General features: G+C 36.3%; 1 protein-coding gene across 2 annotated transcripts in view; it reads right to left on the reverse strand.

Annotated features, from left to right (window-relative positions):
- The window catches only part of NSUN3 (NOP2/Sun RNA methyltransferase 3), a 55199-nt gene that overhangs the window by 15126 nt on the left and 23366 nt on the right, over positions 1–16707 (reverse strand). Inside the window, exons 5-6 of one of the 2 annotated variants that reach the window (XM_032351700.1) lie at positions 16250–16371; positions 10973–11153 (exon numbers count right to left, since the gene is read on the reverse strand). In XM_032351700.1, coding sequence (XP_032207591.1) covers positions 11021–11153; positions 16250–16371 — 255 coding nt within the window. In that variant the 3' untranslated portion in view covers positions 10973–11020. Of the gene's footprint in view, positions 1–10972; positions 11154–16249; positions 16372–16707 lie in introns of those variants that run through there. The other variant, XM_032351696.1, reaches the window with a different exon arrangement.

Genomic DNA, 16707 nt, shown 5'->3' on the forward strand with positions numbered 1-16707 from the left:
CATCTTCCAGTATTATCCTATCAAGGGATTTCCAATTTTTGACAAACACTTCTAATTTTTCCTCAATACCAGTTCTCAATTCCTTCTGTGGTAATGTGATTTTTAATGGTATATAGCTAAGGCTAATTTCCTAAACTGCCTTTCACCAAAGGTAGTCATATAACTAAGTCTAACCATGAGATGTGAGTGGAAGTAATATAAGGTATGTTCTTTTGTCCCTTCCTACTAGTTGCAATGCAGAATAAACACAAGAGCTGGAATAGCCACCCTGGACCATGAGATGGAAGAAAGTTGGGGCCTGGGTCCCTGATGATTGTGGAGTCTGGCAATCAAATGGTTGCCAGAACCCTGAGAAACCTAGTCAGGCTTTTACTTATTTAAGTCACTATTTTGAGTCTATTTCTTTCTGTTATATTAGAACAAAAATTATCTTCACTTAAACTGAATTGGCACCAAATGTGGACTTGCTTTAGCAGAATCTAAAATGTGGAACTGGCTTAGTAAGCAGGCAATGGAGAGAATATTCAAACAAATCACTACTGGCTACAAAGCCCAAGTGTTAATTTTATGTGTCAACTTGACTGGGCGGTTATGCCTAGATATTTGGTTAAGCAGTATTCTGGATGTTTCTTTGGTGGTATTTTTGGATAAAATTAAATTTAAATCAGTGAACTTTGAGTAAAGCAGAATGCACTCCATAACGTGTTTGGGTCTCATCCAGTCAGTCACAGCTGAAGGCCTGAATAGAAGACTGACCTCCCTTGAACAGAATTCTATCAGCTGATATTATTCAGACTTGAACCACGGCATCAAATCTTCTCTGGATCTCCAGTGTGCTCACTCATCCTACAGAGTTTGAATTTGCCAGCCTCCATAATCGTGTGAGCCAATTTCTTTAAAAAATAAAAAAAATTAAAATTAAAAAAAAAATCCCTCTTTCTGTATATATGCACACATCCTATGTTTTTCTGGAGAACCCAGATTAATATAGCCAGTAACCCTTATTATGGCATGGGATATCATTTAATAAAATCATTGTTTTATGATATCTTGGAAGACAGACCACATGCTACCCAAAGCTTATATAACTCAAAGGTGACCAGAAGAAAATCTCACAATGTTAGTGTGTGTTAATGTGAGAAGGCTCAGAAAAGATCTTTGGATTTGGAAGACAAGATGGAAGGAATACAAGTGTGCTAAAGAAGGCCCTCAACCTGTGGATTATAATCTAAATCAACCAAAAATTCAGTAATTTAAGCCTTGTTAGGGTTGAAAAAATCAAGATTCTGTGGCCCAAAATAAAGCAGTGATAAAAAAGTTTCCCTGAGGAGGCTGCTCTAACAGAGATAAGACAGTGGCCTCAAGGCTTCTTCAAGCACTTCTGAGTAAATGTTCTTATCCAGAGAGTAAGATTTAGTCCCAAAATAATGATTTCTTTCACACCTCATGAATACATTTCAAAAATGTTATGCTGAGAGAAAAAGTTCCATATAAAAAAAGAATGCATGTTGTTTGATTACATTTTCATAGTTTGAGAACAGGCAAAGCTAATCTATAGTGAGAGAAGTCAGAACAGTGGTTGCCTTTGATCAGGGAAGCAAATGGATTCTAAGGAAGCATCAGAAATCTTCCTGGCATGATAGAAATGTTCTATATTTTGATAGGGTTATGGGTTACACATGCCTCTGTAACTGTCAAAACTCCCTGAAATGCACATATCACCTCGTGTACACCCATGTCGTTGTAGATCCAGTGGCTCAACTTGTAGGTGGGGTGGGATAGCTCCTCCAGCAATCATGGGATCTTCCCTCAGCTTCTCTGAATTCTAGACCACGTTCCTATGCAGCTCCATCTCCAAACGTGCCAGCTATTCTGCAGACCATCCACATCATTAAGATCAGATGCTTGGGGTGACAGGAGACCTTTACAGTTTCTGGTGATAGAAAGATGTGGTTCTTCTGTCCTTCTGGGTTGTGGTGTGTCTTTGTTCTCCCCCACCTTGTATGCTAGTTACTAGTCCTGGCTAACTTCAGGTCCCACACCAGAAGTAGGGGCACAATTACATACAACTTTTATAGACTGTTTAACTGCTCCCATGATTCAGTGAGATCTAATTCCTATAAGATCCCTACATCACTTACAGAGATTCTTCTCTGATCAAATGCTGTCAGTCAGTAATACCTCTCTCTGCTCCTTATAGAATGAGACAATGTGTGTAATTAACTCTCAAGTCAAGGAGTTAAAATTCTTAGCAAGTTCCAATGCTTACATAATTATTTTCTCGTTTTCTTTTGATCAAACTTTCATTTATCCTTCTAGACCTACTTCAAAGTTTATATAATCTCTAAAACTTTCACTGACTTCCCATGGAATTCCTTCCTGTTTTTCCCAAGCAATAAATTTTCAGCTGCTTGAAAACATGGTTTATATTACATTCATTTTGTTTATATATAGCACAACTAGAAAGTATGTTCTCAAAATATATTAAAAATAGTGAATGAATGAATGCTACCTTAATTAAAAGGTAGGTCAAGCAAAGAACTTTTCAGTGTAAAAAAGCTCATTGCAACTAACACTCAAAAATTCTGGTGGGATGGCTCAGTCAGTTGTGTCCGACTCTTGGTTTCAACTCAGGTCATGATCTCAGGGTCCTGGGATGGAGCCTTACATTGGGCTCCCCGCCTCCACCTGAGATTCTCTCTCTCCCTTTCCTCCTCCCCCAATTCCTCCTTTCTCTCTCTAAAATAAATAAATAATTTTTTTAAAAAATTCTGGATCACGAACAGCTCAAGCAACCTACAACTCTCATATGTTAGAACAGATGGAAATGTTAGAGGCCAGAGGCTTTATTTGGAAAAAAAATAATAAACTTTTTGCCAACAATTTATAAATATGAGAAAGGTTTTTTTCCCTTGTTAGAAGGGTTGTAGATAAACTCCTAAAGAAGGAAAAATAATCTGTTAATGAAGGTTACTACACAGCAATTGTGATCTCACAGGGCTCCAAAAACTTTGAGATTTCCTAAGAGATGAGAGTAACAAAGCATCTTTTGTTACACGAATGAGGTGGACTTTTGAACAACTACTAAGGGTGGGCACTGATTTCCAGAGGAACCAACATGTGACCAGAAGGTTAGAATTTTCAGTCTCACCCTCTAAACCTAGGGAGGTATGAGGGGCTGAAGATTTAACAACTGCCAATAGCCAACAATTTAATCAAGCATGTCTATATAATAAAGCCTCCATAAAAATCCAGAAGGATAGGTCAGAGAGTTTCTGGATTGGTGAACACATAGAGAAGATGGGAGAGGGTGACACGCCCACAGAGTGCATGGAGGTTCTGTGCCCTTTCCCATATACCTTGCATCTTTTCCATCTGGATATTCATCTGTATCCTTTAACATATTCTTTAATAGAATTGGTAAATGCAAGTATATGTTTCTCTGAGTTCTGTGAGCTGCTCTAGCAAATCAAAACCAACAAGTGCATCATGGGAACCTCTTACATTTCATTGATTAGAAGCAAGGTGACAAACATGGACTTGTAATTGGCTTCTGAAGTGTGGTGAGGGCAGTCTTGTGGGGCTGAACTCATAACCTGTAAGAAGTGACACCACTGTAGAGAGTGTGAGAAGAGTTAAACTGTAGCTACACACCCAGTGGTATCACAGAGTACCACTTGGTAGTTCACTGGAATTGGTACCACAACCCTTTTAGGCACCAAAAAGGTCATTAAGACATATTTAAAAATGAAGGTTATCCCTGACACTGTCTTTCTGGTAACATAAGGGAAATCTAAAAGATAAAGTTAGTGTGGAATGCAGGCAATCTGATTTAAAAGGAAGGAAATATATTCACTCTTTTAAAAAAAAATTAGCCTAATTTGATATACCAATAGAAATATTTTAATTACTACAAGATAAATTAACAAATGATAAAATCACAACTTTAGCCAATTGTCACGAGCTCACAAAGCTTATATGTCTAAGTTGTTCCTTTTTGTCTCCCCCATAATCCTAAATGTTTAATTCCTCTACATTTTGTCTTTTTTTCCTAAATGTTTCAGGTGTTCCTGTTTCATTTATTTTTCCTTACCATTCCACATTTTTTTCCATGTTACATTGTTGAGTTCTAGTATTCATTTCCAATTTTTCTATTTTTGTTCCTTTTCAACAGTTCCTGTTTCTTTCATTTTTCTGTGACCTGTTTGTTTGTTTGTTTGTTTTTTATCACTTCACTGTTTGTATCCATTTACTATTTCTGCTGGTAAACAGCAGTCTGGGCAAGGAAGCAAATACCACTATTATGTACGATGACCAAAGAAAACATTAAGGTGAAAAGTTGAAGCTCATGTACAATCTATCAAATAAATGCAGATTCAAAATTAAATTTCAGGTACGGTAAGAATCTAAAACACAGATATTTCCAGGCTGATAGTTACACAGTGCTATCATCAGTTTGTGAAGTATTATTTTCCAAGCCTTGAGGGTCCCCTTCACTATGCTCACAGTAAGTAATCAAATATCTAGATATCAAACTGTTTATTATCAAAGAAGTTCCATAAATTCAAGATAAAAAAACATGACCAAGTTTGCTATTTTCAGAGCTGCCATACCCAGCAGCTATTCCTTTGTCAGCTTAACCAACAAAAACAATGCTGATAATTATCTTCTCTCCACTAGCAGTAAGTTTTTACCTTGAAGAAGGAATATTTTTTATATAGTACTTTTTTATATATGGTAGGAGAGTAATAAATGATGCTAGCTATTCCTGAAATAGATTATAAATGGTAAGTTTTAACATATTTATTACCCATTTCTACCTGGAAATCTTATGTTTAGTATACTTGCCCCTTAGCTCTCTGCAAGAGAATATAAGGAAAGCAGATTTGTGTTGCTTAAGTTAGTAAGAGTGACAACAAATTACATTAGGCTTGCTTTTTACATAGGGTCTTTAATCTACTACCAAATATTGTCTCTTCACTCATACAAAGAAAAAGAACTTTCAAGAAAGAAAAAAGCTTTCAAGAAAACCACCAGAACTGACTTAATTTTGACCCTTAGCAAATGTGCTTATAAATGAAGAGAGATTGCTTACTGCTGATTTAAATGATTTTTTTAAGATTTTCAAACTTCTTTTTATTCTTTTTTTAATGACAAATTTTCTTCAAGTGACATCCTACAACTTTAACCATATTAAGATATCATCCCTCTAGCTGGATCTGCTGGGATAAACTGTAAGTTTCTCCTGGTCATTCCTCTCCCTTCCCTTAAGATGGCTCCTACAACAATGCTACAAAATCCTTATGTCTTTACAGAGCAAAGTTTAAAAGCCACAGTTATCAATAATTATTTAGAGGTAAACAACAGGCTGATATAGCATATGTTCTCTGATCAAAATACAAATTAAAAAGGAGTAAGATACACACACATTCCCAGGTTTGGAAACAGGAAATGAACTAAAAAAAAAAAAGATGAACAAAGTTTAATACTGGATCCTAAAAAGACTTAAAAATTTGACAAACCTCAGGCGAGACTGATTAACAAAAATAACACAGGAGACATTATAAATCCTACAGACATTAAAAAGATAATAAGATGATACTATATACAACTTCATGTCAATAAATGTGTAGACTTGGGTGTATTGGCTGAATAACTTAAAAAAAAAAAAACACTTAAACTGATTCAAAAAAAAAAGAGAACTGTTAAGAGTCCTGTGACTGTGGGTGCCTACGTGCTCAGTTGGTTAAGCATCTGCCTTCTGCTTCAGTTGTGATCCCAGGGTCCTGGGATCGAACCCCACATCAGGCTCCCTTATCAGTGGGGAACCTGCTTCTCCCCCTCCCTTTGCCTGTTGCCCCCCCGGCCTGTGCTCACTCTCTGTCAAACAAATAAATAAAATCTTAAACAACAACAACAACAAAAAAACCTCCTGTAACCATTAAACAAGTAAATTAGCATCAAAAATTTTCCCACAGAGCTCCAGGCCCATTATGGCTTCAACTGCAGTTTCTACCAAATATTCAAGGGAAAAAGATAACTGCAATTTTCCATACACTGTTCCAGAGAATATAAACGAGAACCCACTCCTCAATTCATTTTATGAAGTCAGTATAACCTTAATTCCAAACTCTAATAAGGCTATTTCAAAAATGAAAAATTACAGGCCAGTTTCATTTATGAACACACATGAAAAAGTCCTAAGCAAAATACCATACAGAATCCAGAAAAAATTACCTACAGATTTCTACAGATTACAGAATTATGAGGGGTTTTGTTAAAAATCCAAAAGAATTTATAAATTTTTAGACTTTAAAAAATTTATCAATATTGTGAAATAGCAGGAAAATGTCAAAGCTCTCTAAACTGATAGATTTAATGTAATTCCAGTCAAAATCCTTACATTTTTTTATGAAACTTGAGAAGCCGATTCTAAAATGTAAAGATGCAAAGGAATCGAAAATAGCCAAGATACTCTTAACAAAACCAAATGAAACAAACAAAAGGAATATTTTCACCTACACATTATGATATTAATGCTATGGTAATTAAGCTCGTGTAGTACTAGCTGGAGGATCTATAAACAAAGCAACTGAATCAACAGAAATCAGACTGATGTTAATGTGGACATCTGATTTACGATAGAAGTAGCACTACAGAGTACTGGAAAATCGACAGACTTCAATAAATGCTGTTGGGGGCGCTAGGTGCTTCAGTTGGTTAAACGTATGACTCTTGACTTTGGCTAGGTCATGATCTCAGGATTGTGAGACTGAACCCTTTCCTTTGCAGGGCTTCATGCTCAGTGCAGAGTCAACTGGAGATTCTCTCTCTTTCCCTCCTTCTGCCCTCATGTGGTTTCTCTCTCTCTCTCTAAAAATAATAAAATCTTTAAAAAAATAAACTAAAAGCTGTTGGGAGAATGAGGTATCCATGCGCAAGGTTAAAGAAAGTAAGGAAAAGGAAAAGGAAGAAAAGAAAATAGATCCCTACCTCACGCTACTAAACAAAAATTAGCTGAGGTGTATTATAGATCTAAACGTTAAAGTTAAAAACTAAAGCTTCCAGGGCGCCTGGGTGGCTCAGTTGGTGAGGGGCTGCCTTCGGCTCAGGTCATGATCCCGGACTTCCAGATCAAGTCCCGCATCAGGCTCCCAGCTCCTTGGGGAGTCTGCTTCTCCCTCTGACCCTCTCCTCTCTCATGCTCTCTCTCACTCATTCTCTCTCAAATAAATAAATAAAATCTTTTTAAAAATAAATAAATAAATAAAGCTTCCAGAAAATAACATGAGAGATTATCTAAGGTATGGAAAGATTTCTTAAACAGGACACACAAAAGAGCATTTATCCTAAAGGAAGATACAGATAAAAAGCAACAGCCTCTCTTTGTAAAAACAAAACAAACCCAAAACACTGAGAAGAGTAAAGGGTAAGCCACCAAACCACAATATGGAGAAGGTATTTGTACCACAAAGTCAAAAACTTTGAAGGGACTTATATTTGTCCTGCTTGCAAGCTAAAAAGGTAGCATGCCAGTTCCAGGGATGCTAAGGGAAGTCATGAAACTCTTAAATTAGTAATGATGGATGGTTAATTACTTACAAAATAATGGCAGCCAACTCAAAGAAGATTTGAATCTGCCCTGTTTTACCACTGGTCCCCAGAAGACAAAAGGCACTCAATAAACACTTAGACTACAATAAGCAGAATATACAGGGGAGAACTGTCACCATCCTTGCATCCTGTTTCTATGAAAAAGGAGATTCACCTTCCTCCACCCAAAAGGCAGGGATAGGCATGTTGCTGGAGTAAACAATTCAAGATTCCTTCCACCTCTTTGCTGTACGCAAGGACAGAAGTAGCTAATACAGTCAATAAACAGCATACATTGTTATTATTTTTACTAATGAGTGGAGCCAAAATGGAAAAATTAGTATTCATGGAACATCACAAACTCTAATTCTCCTGGAACTGCCTAACTCTGGCACAACCGGTCATACCGTTTCACCTTTTTAATCATGTTTCCATGCACAGGATATAAAGGGAGAAGACTCTTACTCTCTGCCTAAGAGCTATGTGAATTAGCAGATTGAATTTCAAGATTTAGATGTAGGACTGGAGTAAGAGGTTTCCTCAGAGGTCCCTGGATGGGGTTCAGGGACACAAAGGACTGGATTGTCAAATCAGTCTCACAAGCCAGATATCGTAGCCACTATCAAGCTTTACTAATAATTTCAAGTATACAAGCAATCAAATGGCATACAGGAGGCAGAGACATCTGATGTGGCTACCTCAGGCCTGCTTATAGTTCAGAATGTTTTCTAGCTCCGATAACAGATGAGTTCTCTAAGCAAAGTTCGCAGGTCACCTCACACAATGGGGAGCATTTAGGATATGTCACATCTCCAATATATCTTAGGGAGCTGAATAGCTTGTATGACATTCTCCAGGAAGCTGTGCCTCATAAATCTAGATTCTAGGTTGTGTTTACCATGGCAATCCTAACTAGGGATATTCTGCTCAAAGCATACTACAAGTAAGAGTTCTCTCAGCAAAATTCATTAGTCTATTTACCAAGGAGGTCAGTTATCAACATGTTTAACAGGGTCACCTGCCCTTTTTTCCGTGGGAATGCCTCCCTAGAAATCAAAAGAGAAATGGATCACAGGCCAGCTGCTAACTCCTTCTCCAAAGAGTTATCAAGCTGTTGCCTGGAACATTGAAAAGGCTGACGTTTTACTCCCCACTAGGATGTTTTTGTACCTATTTCTTGCATGAATGAGATCCTATCATTAGAAAGTCTTTAATACTCCTAGGTACCTGAATACATGAAGGAATGAATGGAGCGATTTATTATGATGTAGCCATTTCAAAGGTATATTTTCAAATACTATTTGGTTAACATATTCAAAACAAATTAAATAGAAAAAGATACCAAGTTATATATCACTATGATTTCTATTGTTATGATTACTATATGCAAAGGAAGTCAATATAAATTTCTTTCAATGGATGCCTTATTTTCTTCTTTATATTTCTTTTCATATTTCAAATGCTATATGAGCCTATATTACTTCCAGGTTATGAAAAATTATGAGAACACCTTTAGTTTGTTTATTTTGTAAAATAGAACTTGTTAAACCCACACCCCATCTTTAACCTGACCAAAGCTGGGTATCCCTCCTCTTGCTACCTCTGTACTCTACTCTGTTACCACGTCGTTGCCCCATGTTATGACAACTGCCCTGTGGACCTTGAGAACAAGGAGCATTTCACGTATATTTTTGTATCTGCAGTGCCTAGCAAAGTTCTGATACAAGATAATTAATAAATGTTGGATAAACTAATAAGTGGGTTTTTTTTAAAGATTTTATTTATTTATTTATTTGACAGAGATCACAAATAGGCAGAGAGGAAGGCAGAGAGAGAGGGGAAAGCAGGCTCCCCGTTGAGCAGAGAGCCTGATGTGGGGTTCGATCCCAGGATCCCAAGATCAGGACCTGAGCCGAAGGCAGAGGCTCAACCCACTGAGGCACCCAGGTGCCCCATTCATAAGTATTGATAAAATCTCTTTTTCAAGATTTTATTTCATATTGTCAATCTATACTTGAGATATTTTTAATGTTGAAAATATAGTAGCTACAAACCACAGATGTCCCTTCAACCTTTTACAATTTCATTTAATGTGGAATGTTTGATCTGCAGACTCTTATTTAAAAAAGTGTGTACTTTGCCCAAATTACATATTTTTAATTGGAGAACCTCTAACTCCTGCCATTTAACTTAAAGAAAAAAAGAAGAAAAAAGAGAAAGTAAAGTAGTAGTAGTAGCAAGAGTATTAGTATTAATAGTGGTTTGCTTTTGTTTTCTGGATTTCAAACATATGACTAAGCATATAATGACAGCATGCAAAGCTAAATGAATTAGTTGATCTTTAAGAAGAAATTATATACCACCAAAATTATTTCCACCACCAAAAGAGTGGTGGAAATCTTCTATTCTAATAGAACTGTATATCCAAATATTATTTTTCCAACATGAACACATCAATATTTTGGTCACTATGTTAATGAATGATGAAGACTCATGCTCCATAATCACTAGGTATTCCTTATCTCAGCTCGAAAGCATGACAGAGGAGTTGTTGGGGATTTTTTTTTTTTTTTACGTTTCTTTTAAAACACAATTCTTGCTGTCAGAGTACTACTTTTTAAGAATAGTTATCTGGACGATTTATACAGATTTTCAGAATGTTACTGAATAATCTAAGCTTCCTTTTCAATGAGTTCACAAATTGGATTTTACTTGTCAACTAGTGAGAAAAGAAAACCGGAAGGGGTCAGTATTCTAAATGTGATTGATTTTCTCTGAGGAAATGGATGACATGATATAGTACTGCAATAACATACCAATATTTTTGTTATAAATCATACTCTTCGGTTCATGCTTTCCCTCCTAAAAATCATGTAAATGCCTTTTGCACAAACACCATGCCACTTTCTAAAGAGACTATGTGTATATTATTTTCAGCATATTTTCCCACTGTTTTCCTAATACATTTAAATAAAAATGAAGCAAGAGAATCTGACTTTGTAGTATGTACATACATAGTAGGGAACAGAAATGAGTGGTCTCAGAAATTATTCTAAGTAATAATAAAGTTATACTTTCAAATGGTACTCCATTAATAAAACTGGCTTATATTCAATTATTCTTTATAATGTTGTCCCACATTCTTTTTTTTTTTTTTTTTAAAGATTTTATTTATTTACTTGAGAGAGAGTCAGTGAGAGAGAGCATGAACAAGGAGAAGGTCAGAGGGAGAAGCAGACTCCCCATGGAGCTGGGAGTCCGATGCGGGACTCGATCTCGGGACTCCAGGATCATGACCTGAGCCAAAGGCAGTCGTCCAACCAACTGAGCCACCCAGGCGTCCCTGTTGTCCCACATTCTTATCTTCTTAAATGATTCAGGGGAAGATGTATGAGTTGTATACAACTTTATCTTCATGTTTTATAAATTAAATAGAAGATTCTAATTTTTCCATTTCTGTATGGATAAATGAAAGAGTCCTCAATAAGTGTGCAATGAACTCATGTGCTTTGGGATCTCTAGCTCCTGTCACCATTGTGTCTTCCAATATGCTTTCCATGCTAAAACGAAAAATCAAGTTAGGTTACTATTTTCATGATTATAAATATACATTAATTTTTAAAAGAATTTTAAAAGACTTAGATATCTACTAACATTACTCTTAAAAAAAAAAAAGTAACGTCCAGAAACTTCTATTAAATAAAGTGCTGGGATGCCTGGGTGGCTCAAATGGTTAAGTAACTGCCTTTGGCTCAGGTCATGATGCCAGGTCATGATGCCAGGGATCTAGCTCCACACAGGGCTCCCTGCTCAGCAGGGAGTCTGCTTCTCCTTCTCCCTCTGCCCCTCCCCCTGCTCTGCATGCAATCTCTGTCTCTCAAATAAATAGATAAAATATTTAATAGTAATAAGCAAAATTTCTATTTTAAGTATCACATTCATAAAAATATGTTAAGAGTAGTATTTGCTTGTACAGTATTGTGTTCTCAAAAGTTAAAACTGTGAACACCATGCAGATACCTAATTAATATAAATATGAATAATTTCTGGTGAGGCAAATGAATGTACAGCCACAGAGGACATAAAGTATCTCTGAGTACCATATCGGTCAGCTGACAAATGCAAATACTAGTCTTCAACAAAACAGTACAAAAAGTTTTCTTTACTTGCCTCTCAGTTATCTGTTCCACTCATTTTCTCCCTTCTGAGTGTCATCTTCTGTCCACAATATCAGGCTAGGCAATATTTGCTTTCTTCCTTTCTAATTGCTCTTTGCAAATGCAAATAAGGATCTACAGTCAATCCTTTATACTTGTGACTAAAACTCATACATCAATATATTTACTTTCCTGTCTATGTTTGCATTTGAAACCCTTTGTTTCTTATTGTGGAATAAAAGGATAACCTTTTGTTAAAGGAAGGTAAAGGCAATAACCAGGTGACAAAGATTTCAAAGAAATTCAGAAATTTCTTTGTATGTGGTATAGTGATAGAGCTATCCCCGATGAGAAAATTACTATTAATATATATTTCATTTTTGGTCAAGGACAGGAGGTAAAAGAGAAATTGTGACTGGAATTATCATTTTTCCCTTCATCTTTTCAACCCCCAAACTTGTAGATGTCATGGAATAAGAACCATTCTCTGTGCCTATAGTTTGGGTGTACTATTCTTTCCCCATTATCATCATAACTACACAGTCAAGGGACCCAGAGTTTCAACTATTTTATTTAGGTGGCTCCCAAATCTCTCACACAGACCAGGCATCAGAGATAGGCAATGGAGTGTAGCTGCTCAAGGAAAAGAATAAGAGATGGGAGGGGTGACATCTAACTACATAAAAATCTATACCTGTAGTGATTGAGATGACAGTTTTGCACCTTGTTTATATATGCTACTAAAATGACATAATCCTAAAGCCATTCTTTTTGGGAAATAAGATGATGGGAGAGAGGAGTGGCCACTAAGGAAGGGCAGTAGTTGTTAGGGCGTAAGTAGGTGCCTATGTGAGGTTTATATAAATGTGTGACCTTCACAACGATGACTGAAATGCTACATGAAGTTAAGAGAAATGTATCCAATTGGAAGGAAAAAAACTAAACTGACACTAAAACCATGCTTTGGTTACATAAAAGCAATACTAATCAAAATAAATTACAGAAATGCTTTATATTTATGCCTAATTACTATGCCGCACAATAGTGATTATATCATTTTTGGCAGATTAACTTTGCTATAAATTTAATTACACATTTAAATTCTAAATACTCAGCCCTTGTAATTTAGTATTTTTAAATAGTTATTTGCTGACCTCCTACATAGCAGACACCAAATTATGTATTAGCAGTAAAAACAGTAAGACTACCCCTGTTCCCAGTGGGCTTGTGACAGTCTTGTTGAAGAAAGAGATAAGTACTAAGCAAATGTTAAGCAAAGGAACTGACAATATATTTTTAAATTAAAGTAAGGACAAGAAGGGAATATCAGTCCTAGTCCTAGACAGTCAGATACGGTTTCAGTAAGAAGAGGTCAGAGCTAATTTCTAAAGAACCCAGATTTAGCCAAGAGAAAGGGGAGGATGAGTAATAACTCTCAACCAAAAGGAAAAGAAACACCCTGGCCTCAGAAAGAACACTGTAAGGTGAGTTAGAAGAACTGCTCTGGTGGAATACAAAGTAAGAGAGGTCCTAAGACAATGAGGCAAATGAAGTAAGAAGACATATCCAAAGACAGTTTGAATATTATACTAAGGAATTTGAATTCTTTTTTTTTTTTTTTTTTTTTTCCCACCAGAACTTGATATCTTAATGGTAATGGGAACCACTTCAGGATTTTAAAAAAGAGAATGACACAATCAGATTCACATTTCGGATCGGATTTGCTTTACTGAAGAGTGGAGTGAAGCTCACACCTGGAGACCTGCAGGGCATTTAGGAGCCTGCTGCAGTGATTCAGATGACAGAATGCTGGTGGCTCAGGTTAGGCTATTCAGGATGGATAGAATTGGATGGACTTGAAAAATATGTAACAGGTACAACTGAAACATCTTAGCGATTGACTTGAGTACAACAGAAAGGGGGCTGGAGATGGATTTCTGACTTTGGCAAATGTATGATGGTATAGAAATTACTGAGATACAGAATAGAGAAAAAAAGAGGTAGATTAGTGGTGTTTCTATTTGATTTTTTATTTTGTTGATGGGGGGCAGAAAAGCATTAGAAACTATGAGTTCTCCTCTTGACAAATTCAGTTTTATGTTCCCAAGGGGCTTCCAAATAGAGATTATGTCATAGATAACTGAATACATAGGTCTGAGGCTAGGGAGATGAGCTGACACCCACACTTGAGCGACAGCATCTTATATCAGTTTAAGCCATTAGATAAATAGAGAGCCAACCTTAGCAGCCTAAGGAAACCGAGTAACTATGCAATGAGTAATAAATGCGATGGTTAAGGGTAGGTTAAAAAAAAGTAAGTAGGAATAAAACCAGGAAAGCGTATCATCACAAAAATCAAGGGAAGAGAATACTATAAGAGGGAACAAGCAGAGATGCCGGAGTGACACAGTTGGTTAAGTCTCCGATTCTTGATTTCAGCTCAGGCTATGATCTCAAGGTCGTGAGATCAAGCTGCGCAGGGCTCCATGCTTAGTGCAGGGCTCCATGGTTAGCGCAGAGTCTGCTTTAAGACCCTCTTTCTCGCTCTCCCTCTGTCCCTACCAAAAATAAATAAATCTTAAAAAAAAAAAAAAAAGAAGAAGAAGAAGAGGGAACATGCAGTCAATAGGGTCAAATGCAATAGAAATAGAAATGAAATAGAAAGTATAAACTGGTATAGCTATTTTATTTATTTTTAAAGATTTTATTTATTTGTCAGAGAGGGAGAGCACAAGCAGGGAGAGCAGCAGGCAGGAGGAGAAGCAGGGTCCCCACTGAGCAAGGAGCCTGATGCGGTACTTGATCCCAGAACCTAAGCCTAAGGTAGACGTGTCTCTGACAGCCACTCAGGAGTCCCTGGTATAGCTATTTTAGAGAACAATTCAATACATCTAAAATGTTTGATCCTTGTTTCTACTTTTTGATATTTAATCAAGAAAAATGCTAGTATCATGTCCAATGAGACAAATTAAAGGATGGTTTGTTTAAGTAAAAAAAAGCGGGGTGGGGGGAGAATAAATGTATCCAAAAAATAGAGGATTAAATAGAATATAATAGACTGATCTTATTTAACATTTCACAAAAGTGGAAGAGAACAAAGCAGATCTGTAAGGAAAAAACTAAGAAAAATCAAGTATAAGTTTCAGAACAATATATACACAATGATAGCAGTTATTTTTAAAATGTATTTCTCCATGCACATATAACTGTAAAAACAACTACAGGAAAAATCTGGAAGAGTGCACCAAACTAGTGCAACAGTTAGCTCAGTAAAGGAAGCTGGTAGTTGGTTGGGTCCATGGCCAAGGGGCCTTTTGCTTCATTTTCATTATTTGAGTTCTTTACAATGAAAATGTTTCCATGTAATAGCTATATAATAAGATACATTTTTAAAATACTATTAAGAGATCAAGTAAAGTTAAAACTGAAAAATATTTGTCAATTTAATGTATCTTTAGTAGCCTTAACAAGCATAAATTTGGAAGAATAAGGGGAACAGAAAACAGATTACAATGAACTGAGCATAGATGGGAGGAAAAGCAATAGAATATAAAACACAAAAAGCTTGGTAATGTACAGGAAGAAAAAGAAGTGAAGAGATGATTCTTCATGAAAGAGAAGGAAAAATGATATTTTCAGAAAGCTTGGTTCCTTAATCACAGTTTAAAAATAAAATCAGAGGTCACAACGCTAATAAGCAGTCATAAAACTTACTGTCTGTTATAAGGTATAAGGTATAACAATGGCAAGGCCCAGAGTTGACGGAATAATTAAGAAGCCAAATCAAGAAAGTTCAGGTGAGAAAGAAATCATAGCAGGATCTATGCAACATGCAAAAGTTAATAATCCAAGTGGTATTACGTCATTAAATTATATTTTAAATATTCCAGAGAATTTTTGTTCTGCATTGAATAGGAATTACCTGCAAGTAGGGTATAACTAGAAAACTCTTTTGAAACCAGTACAAATGTCCCCAAAAGCCTCTATTTGGAAGAAAACCAAGTATCTTTTGGTGGACACATGCTTCTAGAAAATTCTTCAAGGGACGGTAAATGTCAACAATAAACCACAACTTCCTAGGAGGCTGACTCATCCAGAACAATGTATCCGTTATAAAAAAAAAAAATACATCCTAGTCCAAAGCTACTATTATGGGGGGCTGTTCGGGTTCTGGTGAAAGAATAGTGTGCTGACCCCTAGGTTTGAGATGGTCCTGATTTGCAAACAACTTTAAACCACAATAAAATCATACGTGGCCTTTAAAAAACAATGCATAGCAATACTACATTTCACTGAGGGGGTGGGGGGGCAGTGGCGCCTTACAGCATGAGAGCTGGAAGGAAAAAGGTTAAGAATTTTCTGAATACAGCCTTTGGAGGAATAATTACCAACACCTACACAGGAAACGCTCCATTTGGGGAATCCTCTGTGTCATGATTTCTCATGCCAACTTAAATTACATTAGAAACCAGAATAACTTTTGTTTTAATAGCCCTCACCTTAATAGTTCTAGCTGCAGAATGGGCAAATTCCTCCTTTGGCTTATCCTCCAGGATGCCTTCTGAGAATCAGAAGAGAACAACCAACTTCGATCATTTGAACAGGGAGCATCAACCAACACCTAGAGAAAAAAAGAATATATAATCCACACATGCATTGAGAATATAGTCAAAATACATGGAGAAGCTATGTAAAATATGACAAAAAACAGCTAACAAAGACATTTCTTTTAAAACCAAAAATATATTATGGTAAATTCTTTATGACATTTCTTCACTAGTACTTTACAGGAAAATTTCTCGTGTCCTTTCAGTGTTTGTTTTTGCTTTGGTGGGGAGAGGGAATAGGAGGACTAAAAGTCTACTATTATCTACTCGTATTTCATATTCTTGATGGCTATAGCAAAATCTTTTACAAGTTACTTGTTTTAAACAAACATTACTATATTTCTGAATTC

The sequence above is a fragment of the Mustela erminea genome, chromosome 1 (genome assembly GCF_009829155.1).
Source record: "Mustela erminea isolate mMusErm1 chromosome 1, mMusErm1.Pri, whole genome shotgun sequence".
Lineage (NCBI taxonomy): Eukaryota > Metazoa > Chordata > Mammalia > Carnivora > Mustelidae > Mustela > Mustela erminea.